Below are 27382 nucleotides of genomic sequence, written 5' to 3'. Positions count from 1 at the left end.
CCTTAGCACAGATCAATGCAGTGGCATCCAACTGTACGCAGTCAGGTTTTTCACTGGTCACTGAAGAAAAGAACCAGCTAACAAAACCATCTGTATTCTGAAGCACGATGGCTTTCTCCTGGGAAAGCACCTGTATGACTGCACTGGGTGCTGAACCACCTCTTTCTTCATGGAACACCGTATTACTTGAACAACAGACAAACTCTGGTTATTCAGATTTGGGTGTTTGGTGGACATTTTCTCGAATGAAGTGAGCCTGTCATTTCAAGAAAACAACTGACAGCATTTATTGATAATGATGAAATAAGCTTTTTGAGTGAAAATTAGAATCCTGGAAAACTTGTATCTGCCACTTGAGCTTCACAGCTTCCTAACCCAGAAGACCTTCCTGATGGTACTACTAATGAACGTGATTTTTAAAATAATTAAGTGACAAAATGTTTAAACATTTGGGAGATCTGTGTAGTCCAGCGAACCACTATTTTTCAAGTGACGAATACATGATGCTACAAAATCATGCATGGATGAAAGACCCAAAGTGCAAAATAGGGACTTCCCTGGTGGCACAGTGGTTAAGAATACACCTGCCGATGCAGGGGACGTGGGTTCGATCCCTGGTCCAGGAAGATGCCACATGCCACGGAGCAGCTAAGCCCGTGCACCACAACTACTGAGCCTGCGTGCCCTGGAGCCCACGCACCACAACTACTGACCCCACGTGCCGCAACTACTGAAGCCCGCATGCTCTAGGGCCCATGTGCTGCAACTACTGAAGCCCACGTGCCTAGAGCCTGTGCTCCACATCAAGAGAAGCCACCACAATGAGAAGCCCACACGCTGCAACGAAGAGTAGCCCCTGCTCACTGCAACCAGAGAAAGCCTGCACGCAGCAACAAAGACCCAATGCAGCCAAAAAGAAATTTTAAAAAAAATTAAAAATTATTAAAAAAAAGTATAAAGATCACAACAGGGGCTTCCCTGCTGGCACAGTGGTTGAGAGTCTGCCTGCCGGTGCAGGGAACACAGGTTCGAGCCCTGGTCTGGGAAGATCCCACGTGCCGCGGAGCAACTAGGCCCGTGAGCCACAATTACTGAGCCTGTGCGTCTGGAGTCTGTGCTCTGCAACAAGAGAGGCCGCGATAATGAGAGGCCCGTGCACCGCGATGAAGAGTGGCCCCCACTTGCTGCAACTAAAGAAAGCCCTTGCACAGAAACGAAGACCCAACACAGCCATAAATAAATAAATAAATAAATAAATAAACCCAAAGTTTTAAAAAAAAAAGGATCACAACAAATTTTTCAAAGTGCAAAACAGACTAATGGATTCTATTTACTTATTTTTGTACCCGTTAATCTCCCTCACCTATTTCACTCATTCTCCTTCCCCATCTCCTCTGGTAACCATCTGTTTGTTCCCTGTATCTATGAATCTGTTTGTTTTATTTGTTCATTTGTTTTTTAGATTCCACATGTAAGTGAAATCATACAGTATTTGTCTTTCTCTGACTTACTTCTTTCAGCATAATATCCTCTGAGTCCATCCATGTTGTCACAGATGACAAGATTTCATTCTATTTTATGGCTAATATTCGTTTGTATGTATGTGTGTTTGTACACATCCTCTTTGTCCATTCATCTATCAATAGACACTTAGGGTTAGTTTGCTTCCATATCCTGGCTACTGTGAATAATGCTGCAGTGAACATAGGGGTGCATGTATCTTTTTGAATTAGTGTTTTTGTTTTCTTTGGAAAAATACCCAGAGTCGAATTGCTGTATCATATGCTAGTTCTGTTTTTAGTTTCTCTTCAATAAATGATGTTGGGAAAACTGGACTACTTTTTCATACCATATACAAAAATAAAATCAACATGCATTAAAGACTTATATGTAAGACCTGAAACCATAAAACTCCTAGAAGAAAACATAGGCAGTGCACTCTTTGACATCAGTCCTAGCAATATTTTTATGGGTCTGTCTCCTCAAGCAAGGGAAACAAAAGCAAAACTAAACAAATGGGACATCAAAGTAAAAAAGCTGTTGCACAGCAAGGGAAACTATTAACAAAATACAAAGGCTGCCTACTGAATGGACGATATTTGCAAACGATATATCTGATAAGGGGTTAATATTCAAAATACACAAAGAACTCATACAAATCAACATTAAAAAAATAATTACAAAATGAGCAGAGAACCTGAACAGATTTTCCGAAGATATATGGATGGCCGACAGACACAGGAAAGATGCTTAGCATCACTCATCATCAGGGAAATGCAAATCAAAACCACAATTCAAGCTCAAGATGGTGAAGGACATGCTCTCACCCCTTCTTACGAGAAAACCAGAATCACAACTAACAGCTGAACAACCATTGACAAAAACACACTGGAAACTACCAAAAATGATACCCTATATCCAAAGACAAAGGAGAAGCCACAAGATGGTAGGAGGGGCGCAACTGCAATAAAATCAAATCCAATACCCGCCAGGTGGGCAACCCACAAAGTGGAAAACAATTATACAACAGAAGCTCTCTCACTGGAGCGAAAGTTCTGAGCCCCACTTCAGGCTTCCCAGCCTGGGGGTCCAGCAACGGGAGGAAGAGTCCCCAGAGAATCTGGCTTTGAAGGCTGGTGAGATTTGACTGCAGGACTTCCAAAGGACTGAGGGAAACAGAAAATCCACTCTTGGAGGGTATACAAAGTCCTGTGCACACCAGGACCCTGGGAGAAAAAGCAGTGACCCCACAAGAGACTGGGCCAGACCTACCTGCTACTATTGGAGAGTCTCCTGCAGAGGTGGGGGGAGGGGGTGGCTGTGGCTCACTGTGGGGACAAAGACACTGGCAGCAACAGTTCTGGGAAGTACTCACTGCCATGAACCCTCCCAGAGGCCACCATTAGCCCCACCAAACAGCCTGTAGGCACCAGTGCTGGGCTGTCTCAGGCCAAACAACCAACAGGGAGAGAACACAGCTCCACCCATCAGCAGACAGGCAGATTAAAGTCTTACTGAGCAGGCCCTGCCCACCAGAGCGAAGAAAAGACCAAGCTCTACCCACCACCAGTCCCTCCCATCAGGAGGCTTGCACAAGCCTCTTAGATAGCCTCACCCACCAGAGAGCAGACAGCAGAAGCACAAAGAACTACAATCTTGCACCTTGCAGAACGAAAACCACAGTCATAGAAAGTTAGACGAAACAGCAAAGGATTATGTCCCAGATGAAGGAACAAGATAAAACCCCAGAAAAACAACTAAGTGAAGTGGAAACAGGCAACCTTCTGGAAAAAGAATTCAGAATAATAGGGAAGATGATCCAGGATCTCGGAAAAAGAATGGAGGCAAGGATTGTGAAGATGCAAGAAATGTTTAACAAAGACCTAGAACTAAAGAAAAAACAAGCAGAGGTGAACAATATAATAACTGAAATGAAAAATACACTAGAAGGAATCAATAGCAGAATAGCTGAGGCAGAAGAACAGATAAATGATCTGGAAGACAGGATGGTGGAAATCACAGCTGTGGAACAGAGTAAAGAAAAAATGAAAAGAAATGAAGATAGTCTAAGAGGTCTCTGGGACAACATTAAATGCACCAACATTCGCATTATAGAGGTCCCAAAAGGAGAAGAGTGAGAGAAAGGACTTGAGAAAATATTTGAAGAGATAATAGCTGAAAACTTCCCTAACATGGGAAAGGAAACAGTCACACAAGTCCAGAAGCACAGAGAGTCCCAGGCAGGATAAACCCAAGGAGGAACACACCGAGACACATAGTAATGAAATTGACAAAAATTAAAGACAAAGAAAAATTATTAAAAGCAACAAGGGAAAAATGACAAATAACATACAAGGGAACTCCCATAAGGTTAACAGCTGATCTCTCAGCAGAAACTCTACAGGACAGAAGGGAGTGGCACAGTGTATTTAAAGTGATGAAAAGGGAAGAACCTACAACCAAGAATACTCTACCCAGCAAGGTTATCATTCATATTTGACAGAGAAATCAAAAGCTTTACAGACAAGCAAAAGCTAAGAAAATTTAGCACCAACAGACCAACTTTGCAACAAATGCCAAAGGAACTCCTCTAGGCAGGAAAGAGACCAGCAACTTAAAACAACCTTGTACATATGCAGACTGCTATATCAAAACCTCTTGGGGGGAGAGGAACCAAGATGGCGGAGTAGAAGGACGTCTCTCACTCCCTCTGGCGAGAACACCAGAATCACAACTAGCTGATGGACAATCATTGACACAGGAAGACACTGGAACTCACCAAAAAAGATACCCCACATCCAAAGACAAAGGAGAAGCCACAATGAGATGGTAAGAGGGGCGCAATCACAGTAAAATCAAATCCCATAACTGGTGGGTGGGTGACTCACAGACTGGAGAACACTTATACCACAGAAGTCCACCCACTGGAGTGAAGGTTCTGAGCTCCACGTCAGGCTTCCCAACCTGGGGGTCTGGCAACAGGAGGAGGAATTCCTAGAGAATCAGACTTTGAAGTCTAGTGGGAATTGATTGCAGGACTTTGACAGGACTGGGGGAAACAGAGACTCCACCCTTGGAGGGCACACACAAAGTAGTGTGCGCATTGGGACCCAGGGGAAGGAGCATTGACCCCAGGGGAGACTGAACCAGACCTACCTGCTAGTGTTGGAGGGTCTCCTGCAGAGGCGGGGGTAGCTGTGGCTCACCACAGGGACAAGGACACTGGCAGTAGAAGTTCTGGGAAGTACTCCTTGCTGTGAGCCCTCCCAGAGTCTGCCATTAGCCCCAGCAAAGAGCCCAGGTAGGCTCCAATGTTGGGTTGCCTCAGGCCAAACAACCAACAGGGAGGGAACCCAGCCCCACCCATCAGCAGTCAAGTGGATTAAAGTTTTACTGAGCTCTGCCCACCAGAGCAACACTTAGTTCTACCCACCACCAGTCCCTCCCATCAAGCCTCTTAGATAGCCTCATCCACCAGAGGGCAGACAGCAGAAGCAAGAAGAACTACAATCCTGCAGCCTGTGGAACAAAAACCACAGTCACAGAAAGAGAGACAAGATGAAAAGGCAGAGGGCTATGTACCAGATGAAGGAACAAGATAAAACCCCAGAAAAACAGCTAAATGAAGTGGAGATAGGCTACCTTCCACAAAAAGAATTCAGGATAATGATAGTGAAGATGATCCAGGACCTTGGAAAAACAATGGAGGCAAAGATTGAGAAGATGCAAGAAATGTTTAACAAAGACCTAGAAGAAATAAAGAACAAACAAACAGAGATGAACAAACAAACAGAGATGAACAATACAATAACTGTTAAACTATGTTTAACAAAGACCTAGAAGAATTAAAGAACAAACAAACAGAGATGAACAAACAAACAGAGATGAACAATACAATAACTGAAATGAAAACTACACTAGAAGGAATCAATAGCAGAATAACTGAGGCAGAAGAACGGATAAGTGACCTGGAAGACAGAATGGTGGAATTCACTGCTGTGGAACAGAATAAAGAAAAAAGAATGAAAAGAAATGAAGACAGCCTAAGAGACCTCTGGGACAACATTAAATGAAACAACATTCACATTATAGGGGTCCCAGAAGGAGAATAGAGAGAAAGAACTGGAGATAATATTTGAAGAGATTATAGTTGAAAACTTCCCTAACATGGGAAAGGAAATAGCCACCCAAGTCCAGTAAGCGCAGCGAGTCCCATACAGGATAAACCCAAGGAGAAACACGCCGAGACACACAGTAATCAAATTGGCAAAAATTAAGAACAAATAAAAATTATTGAAAGCAGCAAGGGAAAAACAACAAATAACATACAAGGGAACTCCCATAAGGTTAACAGCTTATTTCTCAGCAGAAACTCTACAAGCCAGAAGGGAGTGGCATGATATACTTAAAGTGATGAAAGGGAAGAACCTACAACCAAGATTACTCTACCTGGCAAAGATCTCATTCAGGTTCGATGGAGAAATCAAAAGCTTTACAGACAAGCAAAAGCTAAGAGAATTCAGCACCACTAAATCAGCTTTACAACAAACGATAAAGGAACTTCTCTAAGTGGGAAACACAAGAGAAGAAAAGGACCTACAAAAAAATCCCCAAAACAATTAAGAAAATGGTCATAGGAACATACATATCGATAATTACCTTAAACGTGAATGGATTAAATGCCCCAACCAAAAGACATAGACTGGCTGAATGGATACAAGAACAAGACCCATATATATGCTGTCTACAAGAGACCTAATTCAGACCTAGGGACACATACAGACTGAAAGTGAGGGGATGGAAAAAGATATTCCATGCAAATGGAAATCAAAAGAAAGCTGGAGTAGCTATACTCATATCAGATAAAATAGACTTTAAAATAAAGAATGTTACAAGAGACAAGGAAGGACACTACATAATGATCAAGGGATCAATCCAAGAAGATATAACAATTATAAATACATATGCACCCAACATAGGAGCACCTCAATACATAAGGCAACTGCTAACAGCTATAGAAGAGGAAACCGACAGTTACACAATAATAGTGGGGGACTTTACCACCTCACTTACACCAATGGACAGGTCATCCAAAATGAAAATAAATAAGGAAACAGAAGCTTTAAATGACACAATAGAACACATAGATTTAATTGATACTTGTAGGACATTCCATCCAAAAACAGCAGATTACACTTTCTTCTCAAGTGCACGTGGAACATTCTCCAGGATGGATCACATCTTGGGTCACAAATCAAGCCTCAGTAAATTTGAAAATTGAAATCATATCAATCATCTTTTCTGACCACAATGCTATGAGATTAGAAATGAATTACAGGGAAAAAAACGTAAAAAACACAAACACATGGAGGCTAAACAATATGTTACTAAATAACCAAGAGATCACTGAAGAAATCAAAGAGGAAATCAAAAAATACCTAGAGACAAATGACAGTGAAAACATGATGATCCAAAACCTATAGGATGCAGCAAAAGCAGTTCTAAGAGGGAAGTTTATAGCTATACTAGCCTACCTCAAGAAACAAGAAAAATCTCAAGTAAACAATCTAACGTTACACCTAAAGGAACTAGAGAAAGAAGAACAAAGAAAACCCAAAGTTAGCAAAAGGAAAGAAGTCATAAAGATCAGAGCAGAAATAAATGAAATAGAAACAAAGAAAACAATAGCAAAGATCAAAAAAACTAAAAGCTGGTTCTTTGAGAAGATAAACGAAATTGATAAACCATTAGCCAGACTCATCAAGAAAAAGAGGGAGAGGACTCAAATCAATAAAATTAGAAATGAAAAAGGAGAAGTTACAACAGACACTGCAGAAATACAAAGCATCCTAAGAGACTACTACAAGCAACTCTATGCCAATAAAATGGACAACATGGAAGAAATGGACAAATTCTTAGAAAGGTATAACCTTCCAAGACTGAACCAGGAAGAAACAGAAAATATGCACAGACCAATCACAACTAATGAAATTGAAACTGTGATTAAAAGTCTTCCAACAAAGAAAAGTCCAGGACCAGGTGGCTTCACAGGTGAATTCTATCAAACATTTAGAAAAGAGCTAACACCCATCCTTCTCAAACTCTTCCAAAATATTGCAGAGGAAGGAACACTCCCAAACTCATTCTATGAGGCCACCATCACCCTGATACCAAAACCAGACAAAGATACTACAAAAAAAGAAAAGTACAGACCAATATCACTGATGAATATAGATGCAAAAATCCTCAACAAAATACTAGCAAACAGACTCCAACAACACATTAAAAGGATCATACACCATGATCAATGGGATTTATCCCAGGGATGCAAGGATTCTTCAATATACACCAATCAATGTGATACACAATATTAACAAATTGAAGAATAAAAACCATATGATCATCTCAATAGATGCAGAAAAAGCTTTTGACAAAATTCAACACCCATTTATGATAAAAACTCTCCAGAAAGTGGGCATAGAGGGAACCTACCTCAACATAATAAAGGCCACATACAACAAACCCCCAGCAAACATCATTCTCAATGGTGAAAAACTGAAAGCATTTCCTCTAAGATCAGGAACAAGACAAGGATGTCCACTCTCACCGCTATTATTAAACATAGTTTTGGAAGTCCTAGCCACAGCAATCAGAGAAGAAAAAGAAATAAAAGGAATACAAATTGGAAAAGAAGAAGTAAAACTGTCAGTTTGCAGATGACATGATACTATACAGAGAATCCTAAAAATGCCACCAGAAAACTACTAGAGCTAATCAATGAATTTGGTAAAGTTGCAGGATACAAAATTAATGCACAGAAATCTATTGCATTCCTATACACTAATGATGAAAAATCTGAAAGAGAAATTATGGAAACACTCCCATTTACCATTGCAACAAAAAGAATAAAATACCTAGGAATAAACCTACCTAGGGAGACAAAAGACCTGTATGCAGAAAACTATAAGACACTGATGAAAGAAATTAAAGATGATACCAATAGATGGAGAGATATACCATGTTCTTGATTTGGAAGAGTCAATATTGTGAAAATGACTATACTACCCAAAGCAATCTACAGATTCAATGCAATCCCTATCAAATTACCAATGGCATTTTTTACGGAACTAGAACAAATCATCTTAAAATTTGTATGGAGACACAAAAGACCGCGAATAGCCAAAGCAGTCTTGAAGGAAAAAAACGGAGCTGGAGGAATCAGACTCCCTGACTTCAGACTATACTAAAAAGCTACAGTAATCAAGACAATATGGTACTGGCACAAAAACAGAAACATAGATCACTGGAACAAGATAGAAAGCCCAGAGATAAACCCACGCACCTATGGTCAACTAATCTATGACAAAGGAGGCAAAGATATACAATGGAGAAAAGAAACTCTCTTCAATAAGTGGTGCTGGGAAAACTGGACAGCTACATGTAAAAGAATGAAATTAGAACACTCCCTAACACCATACACAAAAATAAACTCAAAATGGATTAGAGACCTAAATGTAAGACTGGACACTATAAAACTCTTAGAGGAAAACATAGGAAGAACACTCTTTGACATAAATCACAGCAAGATCTTTTTTGATCCACCTCCTAGAGCAATGGAAATAAAAACAAAAATAAACAAATGGGACCTAATGAAACTTCAAAGCTTTTGCACAGCAAAGGAAACCATAAACAAGACAAAAAGACAACCCTCAGAATGGGAGAAAATATTTGCAAACGAATCAACGGACAAAGGATTAATCTCCAAAATATATAAACAGCTCATGCAGCTCAATACTAAAGAACCAAACAACCCAATCCAAAAATGGGCAGAAGACCTAAATAGACATTTCTCCAAAGACGACATACAGATGGCCAAGAAGCACATGAAAAGCTGCTCAACATCACTAATTATTAGAGAAATGCAAATCAAAACTACAATGAGGTATCACCTCACACCAGTTAGAATGGGCATCATCAGAAAATCTACAAACAACAAATGCTGGAGAGGGTGTGGAGAAAAGGGAACCCTCTTGCACTGTTGGTGGGAAATGTAAATTGATACAGCCACTATGGAGAACAGTATGGAGGTTCCTTAAAAAACTAAAAATAGAATTACCATATGACCCAGCAATCCCACTCCTGGGCATATACCCAGAGAAAACCATAATTCAAAAAGACACATGCACCCCAGTGTTCTTTGCAGCACTATTTACAATAGCCAGGTCATGGAAGCAACCTAAATGCCCATCGACAGACGAATGGGTAAAAAAGTTGTGGTATATATATACAATGGAATATTACTCAGCCATAAAAAGGAACGAAACCTAGTCATTTGTTGAGACGTGGATGGATCTAAAGACTGTCATACAGAGTGAAGTAAGTCAGAAAGAGAAAAACAAATATCGTATATTAACACATGTATGTGGAACTTAGAAAAATGGTACAGATGAACTGGTTTGCAGGGCAGAAGTTGAGACACAGATGTAGAGAACAAACGTATGGACACCAAGAGGGGAAAACCACGGTGGGGTGGGGATGGTGGTGTGCTGAATTGGGCGATTGGGATTGACATGTATACAGTGACGTGTATAAAATTGATGACTAATAAAAACCTGCAGTATAAAAAATCAAACAAACAAAAAAAACCCAACTAATACTAAACTTTCTTTGGGTTATTTGTATGGAAATATGTTAATATAAATGTTTCAGACATTACATGAAATTTCTAAAACTCTTATATGTTCTGGTATAATGTTATGTCATAATTCTAGCTATTTAAAATGTATATCTCAGGGCTTCCCTGGTGGCGCAGTGGTTGAGAATCTGCCTGCCAATGCAGGGGACACGGGTTCGAGCCCTGGTCTGGGAAGATCCCACATGCCACGGAGCAACTAGGCCCGTGAGCCACAACTACTGAGCCTGCGCGTCTGGAGCCTGTGTTCCGCAACAAGAGAGGCCGCGATAGTGAGAGGCCCATGCACCGCGATGAAGAGTGGCCCCCACTTGCCGCAATTAGAGGAAGCCCTCGCACAGAAACGAACACCCAACACTGCCTAAATAAATAAATAAATAAACTTATTTAAAAAATGTATATCTCAGAAATAACTAAATTTCCTTGTCAATTGCATTATTATGAACTTTCATCAAATCTTTAACCATGGTCATTTTTAAGTCTTTTGTCATTTACAGACAGTTCTGGGTGTACTCTGATGCTTTTGCAAAAATGTTCCTATAAAAGGGTTTCATCTTCAAGGAATTCATGGAAAAGACTCTGACAAGTACAGGTTTCTGGTAACTGACTATACTGCTGAATTGAATGAATAAGCATTTTCAGAACTCTAATGGAAAACTGATGAATTCATAAAAGTGCTAACAAAAGATCAAGATGAAAAAAAAATTAATTACATGGGACTAAGTGAACTGATGAGGATGATTATAATTTTTGTGACTTTGAATAAAAAAAGAAAAAAGATTTTAAAAATCTATAAACAATAAATGCTGGAGAGGGTGTGGAGAAAAGGGAACCCTCTTGCACTGTTGGTGGGAATGTAAATAGATGCAGCCACTATGGAAACCGTATAGAGGTTCCTTAAAAAACTAAAAATAGAATTACCATATGACCCAGGAATCCCACTACTGGGCATGTACCCTGAGAAAACCATAATTCAAAAAGAGTCACGTACCACAATGTTCATTGCAGCTCTGTTTACAATAGCCAGGACATGGAAGCAACCTAAGTGTCCATCGACAGATGAATGGATAAAGATGTGACACATATATACAATGGAATATTACTCGGCCATAAAAAGAAATGAAATTGAGTTATTTGTAGTGAGTTATTTGTAGGTGAGGACCTAGAGTCTGTCATACAGAGTGAAGTAAGTCAGAAAGAAAAATAAATACTGTATGGTAACACATATATATGGAGTCTAAAAAAAAAAAGGTTCTGAAGAACCTAGGGGCAGGACAGGAACAAAGACGCAGAAGTTGAGAATGGACTTGAGGACACGGGGAGGGGGAAGGGTAAGCTGGGATGAAGTGAGAGAGTGGCGTGGACATATATACACTACCAAATGTAAAAGACAGCTAGTGGGAAGCAGCCGCATAGCACAGGGAGATCAGCTCGGTGCTTTGTGACCACCTAGAGGGGTGGGAGGGAGACACAAGACGGAGAAGATATGGGGATATATGTATATGTATAGCTGATAGAATTTGTTATAAAGCAGAAACTAACACACCTTTGTAAAGCAATTATACTCCAATAAAGATGTTAAAAAAAACAAACAAACAATGGTATCACCTCACACCAGTCAAAATGGCTATCATCAAAAAATCCACAAACAATAAATGCTGGAGAGGGTGTAGAGAGAAGGGAACCCTCCTACATTGTTGGTGGGAATGTAAATTGGTACAGCCACTATGCAGAACAGTATGGAGGTTCCTTGAAAAACTAAAAATACAGCTACCATATGATCCTGCAATCCCACTCCTGGGCATATATCTGGAGCAAAACATAGTCCTAAAGGATACATGCACCCCAGTGTTCACTGTAGCACTGTTTACAATAGCCAAGACATGGAAGCAACCTAAATGTCCATCTACAGAGGAATGAATAAAGAAGATGTGGTACATATATACAATTAACTATTACTCAGCCATTAAAAAGAATGAAATAATGCCATTTTGCAGCAACATGGATGGACCTAGAAATTGTCATACTGAGTGAAGTCAGAGAAAGACAAATAAATGATACCGCTTATATGGGGAATCTAAAAATAAAATGATACAAGTGAACTTATTTACAAAACAGAAACAGACTCATGAACTTAGAGAATGAACTTAGGGTTACCGGGGGGAAGGGATAGTTGGGGAATTTGGGATTGACATGTACACACTGCTATATTTAAAATGGATAACCAACAAGGAACTACTGTATAGCACAGGGAACTCTGCTCAGTATTATGTAACAACCTAAAAGGGAAAAGAATTTGAAAAATAGATACATGTATATGTATACCTGAATCACTCTGCTGTACACCTGAAACTATCACACTGTCAATCAACTATACTCCAATATAAAATAAAAAGTTTAAAAAAACATTAATGAGAATGACTTCAAAGTTAATGCTGTTTTTTATTATCTTAGAATCAATAGTGGATACTCAAGTGATCATTGTATCATTATGTCTTCATGTATTTTATATTATTTTGTACTTATTCATGTTTCAATAAAAATAAAACGATTAAAAAAAAACCACAATGAGATATCCTCACACCTGTCAGAATGGCTATTATCAAAAAGACAAGATGTGGTGAAAAGAGAACCCTTGGTGCACTCTTGGTGGGAATGTAAATTGGTACAACTGCTATGGAAAACAGTACAGAGATTGCTTAGACCAAAGGATTTTAATATAACAGAGTATAAAAAGTTCCTTGCTGTGATTTCAGATTCTATCTTGAAACTAACCTTTAAGAAACTACCACTTGTTGAGTTTTGGTGTCATATCAAGGAATATCCACAATTACCTGAAAAACCCATTTTTTAAAAAAAACTTTCCATCTATATATCTGTGTGAAGCCAGATTTTCTTCATATACTTCAACCAGAACAACATGTGTCGGCAGATTGAGTGCAGAAGTGGATAGGAGAGTCCAGCTAGATATTAAAGAGATTTGCAAAAGTCATTGTATTTTTGTGTTAGGAAATATAGTTTTCATTAAAATGTTTTTAATATTATAATGGTTATATATAACGATTATAATGGTTTTATAAGTTTTAAATGAATATTTAAAATTTTTGTTTTAATTTCTAACAGATAAATACACGTAACTCAAAACAAAAGCTGTAAGTGTAAAGGAGTCTTGTGATAAAAGTTTGAGAATCTTTATTACAGAATTTCTCCTCGAGGTACATATTCTAGCATTTCTTTGGCATAGTCCCACATGCTGCTAGCATAAGCTACCTCTGCTCTTGGGATGAAATTCCAGTTTCATGCTGGGTTTTCTTATTTTCTATTTTGAGTAATGATTTTCCAAACCTGGCTTTCCATCACTTCACCCTGGAAGTTCCCCTTAAACTCACTGGGCCAAGACAATTCACCTTTGCTGTTTTATCACCTTCTTTTTATAGTTTATCTGGGGCAAACATAGATTTACATTATCATAAAGTGTTTTTCTTTAAACAAATACTGTATGATTTCTTCTTGACTTTAATTTGCCAAATCAAACTTTGATGTTTTAGAATTCTTCCCCTTCATTTGTTTCTGCATGACTTTTGTTGTGAACATGTCTTAACACTAAAGCTGGTTTTTGTTTTTTTACAAACCCTGGATCTAGTTTAAAACATTTTTGCCTCATCATCTGCTGCTGTATTCTTTAAGAATCCCCTCTCTACAAATGGGATGGAATGGCTTATATAAGGTACTTTCTTGCTTATGACGAAACTTTCCTGTCTTTTCTTGATTCTGTATTCAAGTCTTCCTCTGATCTGCAGTTTGGTGTTCTGAGTAGATGAGATGGCACAGTGTTGTGCAAAGACCACAGGCTTTGGAATCAAAATGGATCTAGGTTTGAATCCTAGCCCTGTTAGTAGCTACGTGATCTCATGCAAGTCACTCAACCTCATCTGTAAAATGGTGAGACTGAAATTCTGTCTATAAGCAGCTAGGACAACACCTGGCAAATATCTAAATAACATGATCCATTATTACTATTACTGCCAGTGCTGTTACCCTTTCAGATTTGCCTTCCCTTGCAAATGAACAAATGAACATCCTGGTCAGTTATTACTGAGGGTTAAGAACTCACGAGTCAATAGGGCCATGATAAGATGGCATGTCTGATGCTGCAGAGCAGGAGACGAGATAAAGCTACTGGGTTAATTCACCAGCATGCAGACATTGTGAAGCACTACCTAGAACATTCTAGTCTTCCTAATGACAAAAACCCCTAAGGCTTGCCCTCAGCTGCTGCTGTGCAAATTTGCTATCATGCTGCCTTTTTCAGAATCCAATTCAAGAGGTGCAAGCTCTGGCCTATATATTTTCTTTTGTCTAAAAGAGTTTTTCTCTTCTTTGCAAAGAGAGATAATTCCATGCCTTTCTATTTCAAGTTCTTGAGTCACTTCCTGGCTCTTTTGTTTTTACTTTTCCTCAGCCTTGTAATTTTGCTAATTGTGGCCTAACCAGGTATTTCTCAACCTGAGGGCTTCTAAGGCAACCCAGCCTACTCGGAGAGGGGGGCAGTTCCTAGGTGAACTCTTTCCTCTGTTAGCACAAGAAGTCCAGCAGAAAGTGGCCAGGGGCTCGTTCCTGTGTGCACAGAACCTTCCATTTCTCTGCACTTGGGTAGAGGCCTGTCCAATCCTTAGAGCCACCCCAGTAGCCTCAGCTGCTTCCATCGCACTTGGCTATATAGTTCAGTGTGTATGGCATATGAATTTTGGTTGATGTCTTTCCCAGTTGTTTGAAGAACACAGTGTGAGCTGAACTGATGTGTCTCCTAGGAAAACATCAAATATCAGAGCTGGAAGAAACAGCAGAGTCTGACTTTTCCAGATAAGGAAACTAAATAGAAAAATGAGGCTTGCCTAAGGATTCTAGACTCTAATTAAAGTCCCTTACCTTTTTGCTCATATTTTAGTATTCTTGACTAGTTTTCTTTGTTCTTTCCTTCCTCTCTGTCCTGCCACCCCATTTTTGATGCTTCCAGATACGCATTTCTGCTAATACACACTAACTAGCAACAGTCAGCTTCCATGTAGAACGTTTACTTCTGGCAGTCAGAACATGCTGCTGACAGAGACACCTTCCAGGGAGGGTCTTGGATTCTCCCTGTGTGATACCACTAGCTCACAACTGTCTGGAGATTAGCACTACAAGTGCCACATGTATCCAAAACATAACCAGGCCTGCAGACATGTGGCTAGGAAGGAGTGGTGGGGCTCTTGGAAAAGTTTGTGCTTTTAGGTAGAAGCAGCCCTCAGAGCCTCTTATGCCTCCAGGCCTCCTTCTATACCGTATTCACTGTTTGCCTAGAAAACATCCCCTGTGTTCTGCTAGAGAACAACCCCTCCTGTAACAGGTTCCTTTGAAGCAGCTCGGACTCTAAAGCATTCCTACCGTTCATGCTTAGCGCACACACCCCTCCTGTACTCCCCTCCACTATAAGCCTTAAGTCTTATATTTACCTCCATTCCAGCACTTCCTGGGTTGCATTCTAATTGTTGTTTTACTTGCTAAGTTCTTACTGGGCTGTAGGTTCTTGAGGGCCGGACCTCTACCTTGGTCTTTGTGGCTCCCTTCCCTTTATCACCCCGGTGTCTAGTACACAGTAGGCACAAACATTGTTGAATGAAGATATCTAGGAATTTTACTAACAGAAGAACTCATTCCCTCAGAATGTCTAAAATGAGATTTTTAAAACTTTTATTAAAAATGTAAGATTATCTTGCAGCTATAGGGTGTTTTCCCATTTTCCTTTTTTGCAGTGAACATGTATTACTTGAGTAATAATTTGTAGAAGGTGACAAATCATGATTATCAGAAGCTGGGCAATGTCCACTGAAGACAAAAGTACACCACGGTGTCAGACAAGAAAAAGCACTACCAGCCTATGAGACATAAGGAACACCAGGCACAGGGCAGGCGCCTCAGATTTAAACTCTGTCTGTACCTCTACTGTGGTAAATCAAGTAAGAGCCAAGCTTAAACCAGGACAGACTACATCAACAATGATCTTACCACTTTTACTGATGTTTTCTTTCTTTGAACATGAATGCATGTGTTTCCACTTCTTTAATGGCCTGTTCAGCCAGTCGCCTAATTGTATGTAGTTTCACTGCAGTCACACCAGAACCCGGAGCAGCAACAGTGGGTACTGGCTGGCACAAGCACTCCAAGAGGAAGGACCTCAGTGGCCTGGTTAGCTCAGGTAGGGCCTATTTCCATGTTCAGTTTTCATGTCAGGAAAAACAGTGATCCTGAAGAATTTGTATCCCTCTGTTCAATCCATTGTTCTAGAACAGTAACTTAAAGTGTTGCTATAGAAGATGGTAAAGACAGAGACAGGCCATCTCCACCTACCCTTGTTGTAAGATTAGACACGATGACATATACTGAAGAACTATTCTCCTGAGGAAATAAAAGATGAAGAGTGGTCTATAGTGTTAGCCTTTAAATGTGTGAGATAAAGAATTTATTCACCACCTATCCCAGAAAGAGGAATACAGGTAAGAATTTCAATTTAATTTTGGAAACGAAATTTGGAAACTCTTCTAATACAAGTATCAATATGAATTTGGAGTCATATCAAGGATAGTTTCTGTAGGGGCAGATATTCAGTGTGAGGATCTCAGCTAAGGATGTGTGGAGACCCGGGAGGATTCAACTCTGTTACCACAGAACTGCTTTCGGACATGCCCTCTCCCCTTGCAGTTTGCTGTTACCAAAGAAAGACTCCTGCAGAACTATTCATTCAGGCTCAGGGTTCCTGAGGCCTGGTCTGCTGGGAGCTCCTGAGGATGGTCTCCTCCTCACTGCATTACCTGCTGTGCTCGACAGCAGGCTGTCAGCCTGTGCTTTCCACAGAATTCTGCATGGAATTCATCAATATTCAAGGATGAATTTCCTTTTTAATTTATCTATTACTCTGTGCTAACAGTGGTATGAGAAAGAAAATACAGGTGTTTTCTCCATCTGGCTCACCACTCACTCAAAATAAATGGACAATCACAGGGCAGACGTTATAGTGCCCAGTTTGTAGCCTCATATCTGCACTGGGGTTACAGGTTAACTGATTCAGAGTGGCTGAGCCACAGAAAAAAACATGAGCAAGGCAGTGTGTGATGTCCTTATTCAGGAAGTATCAGTTGCTATAAAAGGTGTACGTCAGCCCAGTTTATTTACATCATATAGAAGAACCATGTATAAAGAAGAAAAAGCACCAGGCTGGGAGCTCAGATATGTTACTTGTTTGCTCTAACCTTCTAGACAAGTTGTTCTTTGAATGTAAGTTTGGTAAAACTCTTTGAAAGCAACTCAGCAATATAGATAAAATTTAACTTTATATCTTATACCTATAATACCATTTCATCTACACAAATATACATACAAGGATGTTTTTCAGTGTTTTTTATAGTAAAATTGGAAACGTAATTATTCACTAATAGGATACTGAGTGGTTAAAGAGTGCTATGACCATAGGTGGGATAAAAATGTAGTCACTAAAAGTGATGTCTATATCTATTGACATGGAAAGATATTCATAGTACATTGTTTTTTAAAAGGCTACAAAATAGCATGATTTTTGTAGTAAAAACACACAACGTAAGTTTGGAAGGAGATACACTAACATGTTAACAGTGGTCACTGGAGAACAGGGCTCCATTTTACTTTCATTTTCTTCTTTCTACCTTTAGATACAGTCTGGTTTGAATTTAGAAAAGTCAATTTCTATTATAGATAGTTCCTAGAGAAATGTCAGTTGTATACATATATACCAAACCATGCCATCCATGGAAAGGGTAGAAAACCACCTACCTAAGTAGAATTAACATGAGGAGCGAATAAGAAGGCTGAGTCAAAGGCCCAGACGTAATTGAACCACACACAGAGCTGGAGCCATCTTCGTCACGTGGGACTGTGGATCCAGTGTCGCCTTATCTTCCAAATTGCCAAGCTCAGTCAGACTTTTATTTGAACTCTCCTAATATTTAAATATTGGCAGCTTAGTCAAATGGTGTTAAAATAGAAGTTACCAAAGAAGGCATACAAATGGCAAATAAGCATGTGAAAAACACACATCATATGACGTTCTGGAAAAGGCAAAACTATAAGGTATGGAAAACAGATCATGGTTGCCAAGGGTTGAAGGTCTGACAAGAGCAGGTAGCATGAGGGACTTTCTGGTGGTGGTGGAAATGTTCTGTCTTGATTGTGGTGATGGATACATGCCTCTACTTGTCAAGCCTCACGGACAGGACCAGAAAAAGCGAGATAACTGTGTCCTTGGGATGGTCAGTTTGTGACCTCTCTGTATGACATTCAGAACCCAGTTTCCATATGATGAACTGCTCACACCCATTCTTCCACCTATAAGGTGGGAAGGATGAACTAAGTTAGTGGCGTCCATTCATCAATAGGCTTATCAATCCACAAACTTTATCAGCACCATACTCTACTCTTCATTGAAGCAGGATCTTAACTTTGCAAATCGTTTCATTAATATACTTGAAATACCTAAGGATACAAGTTTATCTCACTTTGTATATTTAGAAACATTATGTAAAGGAACTCTGCAAAGCTAACACTAATTTTTGGTGTCTGTTTCCCAAATCTTTCCTTAAGGCAAAGTTTTTCTGTGTTCTATTATTCAGGCTGTTGCTTTCTCCTGTAATCTCTAATAAACTACTCTTCTGGAATCCCCACAGTCTCTCCTGGCATCAGAGGAGCTGCCCGTGGTCTATGAACAATCTGCATGGAACACAGAAGAGTTAGGCCCCTTTCTACGCTTGTGCCTCATGGATCAGAATTTCCCAGCATTTGTGGAAGAGGTGGAAAAGGAACTGAAAAAGCTGACAGGGCTGAACAACTAACATTCTACGTACATACAGAACTGAGGAACTTGAGCGCAATGGAAAAAATGCTTCCTCCTAAGATTAGAGAAGATACTAGAATAAAGAGTATTATTCCAACACCTTTTATCAGTTTTATTTTTAAAAACAGGTGAATCCACTTTTTTATACATCATTGCACTTCAACAATTACACAAAACACAAGTACATGCATCTACCATTACGCACCGTGTGAGAACCCTGCCGGGTGTGAAAATCTACACTCAATGAAAAAATACAGTGTCAACCTCAAAGTATAACTAGTTGCATAGAATACCATGCTGTAACATTTCAAGGTCATTGAAAACAAAAGGTAAATTATAAAAGTTTGCCTTAATTGAATGTACAATTAGGTTCAACACATCAGTGCAAAAGGATTTAAGAATTTACATGATTTAACAAAAGAAAAAATAATCACTTAAAAAGCAATCATACATATATACTGCAGTTCATTATATCCATTCAGTGGACTGTTCCAGCCGCTTATCAAAGTCATAGGTTAAGCCCTTAAAATTATAGATTTCAGTTTATATTACTCATCTTTATGTACCAGAACTGAACAGTTTCCTCATCTGACAACATATAGTAAGGAATGAGTATCAGCAGCTTAAAAATGAAACAAGCATTTATTTTATTTTGGATTTCTCCCACCCCCAAAAATATAAATATATATATATTTATATACTGTATATATCTGTAGGTTTTGCTGTACTTTACAAAAATGTATCACTAGATGGCAGCAGTGCGTTTTAGAGCTTTGCCAATTTAACAGCTGCATTAAGTAAAAAACGGTGCATGCATGATCTGATCCTCAGAGGACCTTTTTACTTCTATTTAAATATTCTACCAAAGGGAAAAAAAAAAAACAACATTCACAGCACATCAAGCCCAAAGTAGTTTACACCTTCTACACTGAAGCATTGTTTAAAATGTACCTGGCTAGGTCACCCTTACAGGAGAGGCTAAATAAGGCATGCTTTAGACAGTCATCATGGTGCTGCTCACTTGAAAGGGAAAGAACCAAAGAGGTACAAGCAGAAAATTTAGCAGGTCATGTTGCCACCAGTTTCAGGAACCTAAAGATCTGTGAAGAAAGAGTATTTAGAAATTAAAAGAGAATATGCACTATTAAGACTACACCAAGTGCCTATAAAACAAAGCTTTTGGTTCAAACAGCATGCTCAGGGATGCAGTGTGGAATTCTGATCTCCATGTGCCTAACCGGAAGGTACTCCAGCCCAGCTGTGCCTGGCCACCATTCTCGCCTTGCCCTCAGAAGCAAAGTGGGACCAATTGGCCTCTGAGAATAATCCACCTAAGAAGGTGACGATTTCATTTTTACCTCTTTTTAAAGATGTAAGTAAACTGGTAAAGTGATGTTTTGAAACATCATACATATTCTGAAAAGCATTTATGTAAATAAGTGAAAGAGCTCAGCTGAAAATCTTCCTTTCCAGCTGCTACACTGGACAGACAACTTGTTCCACCAGTATTGGCTGCTCTTGAAATCAACTAAAAGATCTTGCAACATAACACCAACTATTGAAGAATTTTTAATAAGGTCAACAGAGGCACATTCATTTGAATGTAATTTTTTAAAATTTCTAAAGAAGGCCATACTTACATTATAAGTAGTACTTAATTTGTGTTTCTCTGGCGCAAGGTTTTATCTTTGTGATTGTTGGTAGAGTTGGTTTTCCTTTGGAGGAAAAATTGCATTTACAAGAGTTAAACTCAAGGTCAGTAGCAACTTTTGAAAGTATAACACACAGAAATACAGGGAGTCTTCCACTTACTGCCATCCCTGGTATAGTAAGAAGTTTTATTGCACAATATTAATACACAATTAATATTCCTTGTGTAAAGTGCCTACATACCTTAAATTAACAGATCCTTTTGACTCCCAAGGCAGACAATATACCGGTAATTTTCCCTTTGATTTGTAAACTATAATTACTATAAAGGTGAAATAGTAGTTTTTTCTCTACTCAACACCACTGTCTCTTCTCAAATGATAAAAGATACTCAATTATATACAGGCAGTGCTGTGCCCTCTGGCACTTAATAATTTGGGCACTGTTTGCCTGCCTCTGACTCCTTAGTCCCCAACTCTAGGAGATTCTGCTAATCTTGGATTGATTCAAAATTTGCAGTTTTGTCTCTTGGATACACGCAATTTAATGGAGCCAGGCAGTTTATCCATGCTACAGTCGAGCTTGAAATTAACTTTAACAAAACCTGAAGTCTCAGATATACTGGTGATTTCCCCCACATTATCAATTTAAACATATGGGGTGTGCAAAATTTTAAACATTTTTTTTGCATGTTATTCCACTTTGTATTGCTACTAAAAAAACTGTATGGCCTGTACTGGGAATCAAATGGCAATCAGTCAACTCCATGTCTGGCTAAGAAGTCTACACTGCAACAGTGTTTCCACTCACTGTCTTTCCCTACAGTCTTAGCTAGCCCTTTGATTAAACAGCAAATACAAAATAACCCAACCAGAAACTACTGAATCAATGTCGAATAAAGTACTTACATTGGCCCAGCTGGTTCATCGTCTACACAGGTGTTCAGTTTTTAATAATCCATTGAGAGACAGAAGAAGAAGGGAGAAAATTGTGAGACTGCATAAGGATTAACAGAACAGCTAACGGCAAGTGGCAAACATGGCTATTCATAGCATGTATTCAAGGCCATTCCATCTGGAGGTGCAAAACACTCATGGAGTTATTATTTCTAGATTCAGGTTTTTAATGGCAGGTATGTTGTTTCAATGGTTTTAGTTAACACTTTGAATGCTCATCATGAAAAACTGCAACTGTAGCGGACAGATAGGCTGCAATATCATTATACTCATCTTGTCCCCAAGTTCCAGTGGTTCACTCTTAAATAGATGAGAAGACAAACCAACATTTCAGTTGTAAAATCCTGCTGTTTGTTTTCTTGTGGTGAATGCATGTATAGTTTGGGCTCAATCCTGCAATGTAGATGGATGTGTATGTTCCATATGTTTAACCACACATCCTCACTTCCCCAAAGGACACTGTTCTTACTGTTTTGTAATCTTTAGGAGAGTCTTTAGTCTGGAGAATGAGACAGAGGAAGCCACAATGGTTCAACCTAATACTGGGTCAGCCAGGGTAGGCTATACCAGCAACAAGTGTAGGTAGACCAGAGGATGTTCTGTGACAGACCAGGGAAAGCTGAATGGTGCTGACATCCCTCTAGAAAAGACTTCAGATAGAAAAACTGGCTCACTCTTGTACCCTGGCCAAAACCAGAACCCAATCCCAGATGAGCCATGAGTTACCTTTTTTTTTTTCTTTTTAATCGAAAAGCTTACATTATCTGAGTTTAGTCAGGTGCCTTCTTAAATTGGTATTTTCTGATTCTGATTTGTAAGTTTTTCTTTCCTGTTTCAGCTAAGGGAAACTTGGTCCCCTTTCATCAGGGATATATGTGTGTGTGTATATGTGTGTGTGTGTGTGTGTGTGTATACACACACACAGATTTTTTTTTTTAAGGCCCACAAAGGTGGGGGAAACAAGTAAGTGCTCTTAGTTTCTTTTTATTTTACAAACGTCAGGTAGACTAAATGATTCAGAACTGAAGGCTTCTAGAAAAACTCTCAGCAGGATTCCACAAGGGGGCTTGGTGCACATGAAGCAGTTATGGAGATTACAGTCTCAGTGTAGGCATCTGCAGGAGCACACGTCAGGAGTAATGTCTGTCAGAGGGAGACATTGCTCCACCTGTTCCTTTGAGGCAACGGAGAGGCAAAGCCACCGCCAGCACACACAGTGACTGGAGCAAAAAAAGATTTCAAAAAAAAGAAACAAAACAAAACAGAAACAAAACTAACCACAAACCAGTGACTTAGCCAGAACAATAGGCTAGCAACACACCAGTGTCCACAGGATTCTACTACTAACAATAGTACACTATCGAACAGTACAGAGAACAAACTAAGACTTAGACACCCAAGACATCTGTGTGCTGTGTATACAGTGGAGATATACAAAGACATATCAGGTACTGAGACACACGAGCCCAGCCTAGATCCTCCCTCACCACAACACCCTAACGCTCTCAGCATCCTGGCCAAGCCACCTCAGCTACATGCTAGAAACTAAGCACTTCTGGGACTTACAGGAAAGGACACAGGAGCAAACTTAGAATATTTTTAGTGCTCTGGCTGTGCACCTGAAAACACAAAATTCTAAAGCAAGATAGCTGATTCAAGAATATCACCAATCTACTCCCAATTTTAAGAGAAAAAAAAGGGGAGAGGGAATCGCGATAGCCAAGCTAATCTTTTCAAAGTGTGACACTTCAGCACTAACCCAAGCACTTCACACCATGAGCTTTTCTTTCTTCAGTAATGGGGATACATGTATGCCCTGGTGTCTGACTAATAACGTCATTTTCCGGCCCAACAAGCCGATAACGTGCAAAGGGCTGCATGAGGGGTTTTAGCAACAGTGGCTCTGGTGTAACTGCCATGCCTGCAAGTGGGAGCAGTTGCTGTTCACACTTGTGCCTACGTCTCACGAGCCCCTTCATCTCTCTCCCCAAATCCACTTCCACATTTATAAGGAACAAAGAAAAGAGCCTCAAGTCTCCCACTTTCCTGGACTGAATCACTATCTGCACTGCAGCACCACTCTCCCTTTACAGGTCAAACAACAAAACAACTTGACCTCTAACAAGGAAATCAGGAGAGAGGGAAAGAACAGAACTACAGATAAAAGGTACAAAAATCAAAGTAAATGAGGATTAAACAGCAAACTGAAATCCAAATTAGTTGTGAAAGTGAATGAAGTAAACTTGAAGAAAAGTGTTAACATTATGAACTGTGCATCGTATAGACTGAAGCGGAGATTAAACAAACTCCAAAAGCATGCATATCGCTCACTTACCACCATGTTTTAAGGGTTTGATGCAATTGAGGGGGGAAAAAAAAGAAGTCATAGTAACCGGCAAATATCAACATACCCCCAAACCCTCAGGGCAAAAGACAGCCGCTTAAACAATGACTGTTCTCTCCAGCTGGGTATTACTCACAGCCACTGACTAGATGAGAGGAAGAGGGCTGGGGGAGAGTGGAAACAAGATGCTTCTGGAATCCATCTTATAAGTGAAGTTCCTGGTGGACCTGTTGCACACACTGATTCATTCAGCTGAATGTTGTCTTCCCAAGTGAATGCACTTAGAGCCCTCATTCCCCTACATCGCCTCAGAATCTGGAAGGATGCTCTGCAATGCCTAGTAAATAACAGATTACCTGATACAATACCACCTCCACAAAGATGGCTTTAATGTCAAAGTAAGTTGACTGTCTGGTCAAAGCTCCTTTTTCACTACCTTCATCTCACTGAGGATGAGGTTTTATGGTTTCTAAACCCACTTAAATTTTGCCTGATCTCAGCAGAGTAGCATTAAACCCAAAAGAGAGTAACAATTATTTTCAATTTCCTTCCTTATTCAGTCCTATTGTATTTTCTTCATAAGGTAGCTTGTTACTGACCCAGATGACCCCTGGTTAAGAGACAACACGTGTGTTTCGCATATCATTTTTAAAAGTCCCATTCCTTTTCCAACATTCCTGGCCTCTTGTAAAGCTTCATATGCTACCAATGTTTTGACCATTTAACTGATTCTGGAACATTAGACTAGCTCTTAATTCTAAAGTGTTAAAAAGAGTTTGGATACATCACAGCCACTAAAAATGGTTCCCACAAAACCTCAAATATCTTTTATACCAGTAACTTAAAGGAAGAGTGCCATACTTGCTTATAAAATTATCTCCCTAACGTGATAATGGAAAACTCTTTTTGATGCCAGCACTTCTCTTAAATCAGCTCCTACTGTTTTCATTCAAGGTCAGTAAAATGTGCAGTAGAACTGAAGGCCCAAGCAACTAAGCAGGTTCACTCCCGATCTCACCAGGGTATTGGGAAAAGACTTAAAAGCACACTAATCACTCTCTGGGTTCAGTCAGCAGGGAACCAACACACAAGGTGAGCTCCAAACATATGTCCAGCTGTAAGGTGGATGGAAGGCTAGCGGGATGCTAGTTGTATCTAGTCTTTTTAGAGAATTATCATTTAACATTTTCAGAGAATGTAGTCAGGAGGTGAGTAAACTGAAAAAACAAAGCCCTTACTTGGCTCCACAATTCATCTGTTACTAAAAACATTGAAGGTTAAAGGTGATATGCAGATAATCTACCTACAAGACAACCCACTGGGGCACCGATCCTGAAAGACACCGTAACAGTGACCAAAAGGGATTTAGATGTAAGTTTCACTTACAAAATGTCCTGAGTATACTCCAGTAGACAAAAAGTCATGGGCCTTTTTTTTTTTTCCCCCCTGGAAGCAGCTAAACCTTAACTCTAAGTATTTTCTATGTGAGAAATCTAAAGCAATATTTGCTCTTCTAGTGAAACATACTCAGGCTAAACTATATAAGTTTAAATTTGTATGTTTTTATACTTTTGTATTGTTCCCTTCATGCTTTTCTAGTACAGCGCCGAGTTACCAAAAACTCACAGACTGCCCAAATATGAATACTATGAGTTTTATATGAACTTTTTTCATATAAAAAAGGTCCAGTGACTCAGAAATAAATCACTGCTGTATCTTGATAACAGTGTATTCATTTGGCAGAGAAAAAGCGTGTCAGGCTTATTTTTTTCAAAAATCAATTTTCACAATGGTGTAAATAAGTCAACACAGAACTACGAACGGTTGTCTGACAGGTAAAAATTCATCAACTCTAAAACTCCAAATCTGTATCAGGTATAAGGTACCTCCTCATTCATTCCAAAAAGGAGTGTATGCATATATCTGTATGTAAATTTGAAGAAGGGCATATGGGAGGAAAGCATATGAAGTGAGTTTGCTCTTGTGAATTGCATAGGAGTTGAGGGGAAACTGGCTAAAGAAGAAAAAGACACAGCATAAGGAAAACTCACAGAGGAACAATCAAATTTTCAAAAAAATTACTTCCAGGAGAGAAGAAAAAAGGGGAGGGCAGGAGTAGGGAGGAGTCTGAGAAAAAGAGGCAGAAAGACAAAGAAGAAAACTATGGGATGGAAATGCTCAAGCAAGGGCATGTGATAGAGAATGGAGCCTGGACCGTGCTGGCTGTCAGGAGGGGAAGAGAGAGAAGGCAAACATTGCAATGATTCCAGCATCCCAGATTTTTCACCCCAATTCAATAACAACAACAAAGTAAAAGCTGCTTGCATTACAGTATTCTTCTAAGACACTAGAGCAAGAAGGTTTTACTTTGCACTTACCCTGCAGTCATCTCTTTCACATAGGATTCATTCACTGCCTATAATAACTTATCTTAAAAAGAGATATTTTCCCTCCAGGAAGCTGTTCAGATTTGCTGGCCACAGGTGTCTCATATAACAAACTCGTCCCCATTTGTGTTCAACAGCCATGGAGCTCTTAAAAAAAAAGATAGCTCCTTTCCCTGGGCAGGTGCCTGCACTTGTCAGAACCAATACTAACCATTCCTCAAATCTAACCTGACGGTCTCTTCCACATATGCTGGGATAGCAACCTGGGTAAGTGAAGCGGCTTCCTGCAAAGACAACAGCAACCTCTGACAGGGACAGGCTAAGCCAATGTGTCACTCTGCCAAGAGAGGGGCAGCCAGCCTTGTCTTAAAGTAAAAAGTCAGGTTTTGAAGCCCATTTTTACCTTTTCCTACTGACTTTTTACATCTCAATCTTTCCAAAGGGAAAGCTGAGAAAGGCGATATTTAGCAAAGCAAAAGCATTCAGCCCTTTTCAGGAGTGAGGCATAACTGCTCCTAATAAGCCAATGCTGAAAACACACTGACAGGCAACTCTCCCCCTTTAATCTCAGATCTAGACATAGGTACTCTGCCTTGGAAGTCCTAATTTGCAACAAGAAAGAGAAATTTAGAGAAAAAAGCATTATGCATATATGAAAATCCTAAGAAAGCACTTTTGCTTCATAGAATAGCAGTTCTGTGGACCCAGGAGAAAGAAAGTAAAAATCCCAGGACACTCTTTATGTTGCAGGGCACGAGCCCACGTATTTACAAAGGCCCATCTGCTTCCAGCTGACGTCCATCCCATTCCTCCATCTAGTTCACTGGTGAATGTACATTTGGATGGAAGTCCACCAGGTCTCCCCACATACATCGTTAGTGTCACCAAATAACCTTTCCACCAGCCTCACTACAATACTCGCTCTACCTAGTGCAGGCAGAGAGACTTAGG

The 27382-nt window shown here is 39.7% G+C and overlaps 2 protein-coding genes across 3 annotated transcripts in view; one reads left to right on the top strand and one right to left on the bottom strand.

The window, feature by feature from the left end:
• REC114 (REC114 meiotic recombination protein) overlaps nt 1-19092 on the top strand; it is a 106692-nt gene extending 87600 nt beyond the window's left edge. For both annotated transcript variants that reach the window (XM_028162744.2, XM_007197750.3), the window contains 2 exons: nt 16344-16430; nt 18928-19092. In XM_028162744.2, coding sequence (XP_028018545.1) covers nt 16344-16430; nt 18928-19092 — 252 coding nt within the window. The remainder of the gene's footprint in view (nt 1-16343; nt 16431-18927) is intronic.
• An 88-nt stretch (nt 19093-19180) lies between these two features.
• NPTN (neuroplastin) overlaps nt 19181-27382 on the bottom strand; it is a 65580-nt gene continuing 57378 nt past the window's right edge. Inside the window, exons 6-8 of the mRNA XM_007197751.3 lie at nt 21653-21674; nt 20735-20809; nt 19181-20194 (exon numbers count right to left, since the gene is read on the bottom strand). Coding sequence (XP_007197813.1) covers nt 20749-20809; nt 21653-21674 — 83 coding nt within the window. The 3' untranslated portion in view covers nt 19181-20194; nt 20735-20748. The remainder of the gene's footprint in view (nt 20195-20734; nt 20810-21652; nt 21675-27382) is intronic.

This window comes from Balaenoptera acutorostrata, chromosome 3, assembly GCF_949987535.1.
Source record: "Balaenoptera acutorostrata chromosome 3, mBalAcu1.1, whole genome shotgun sequence".
Taxonomy (NCBI): Eukaryota; Metazoa; Chordata; class Mammalia; order Artiodactyla; family Balaenopteridae; genus Balaenoptera; species Balaenoptera acutorostrata.
This window is presented reverse-complemented; position numbering and strand designations above follow the sequence as displayed.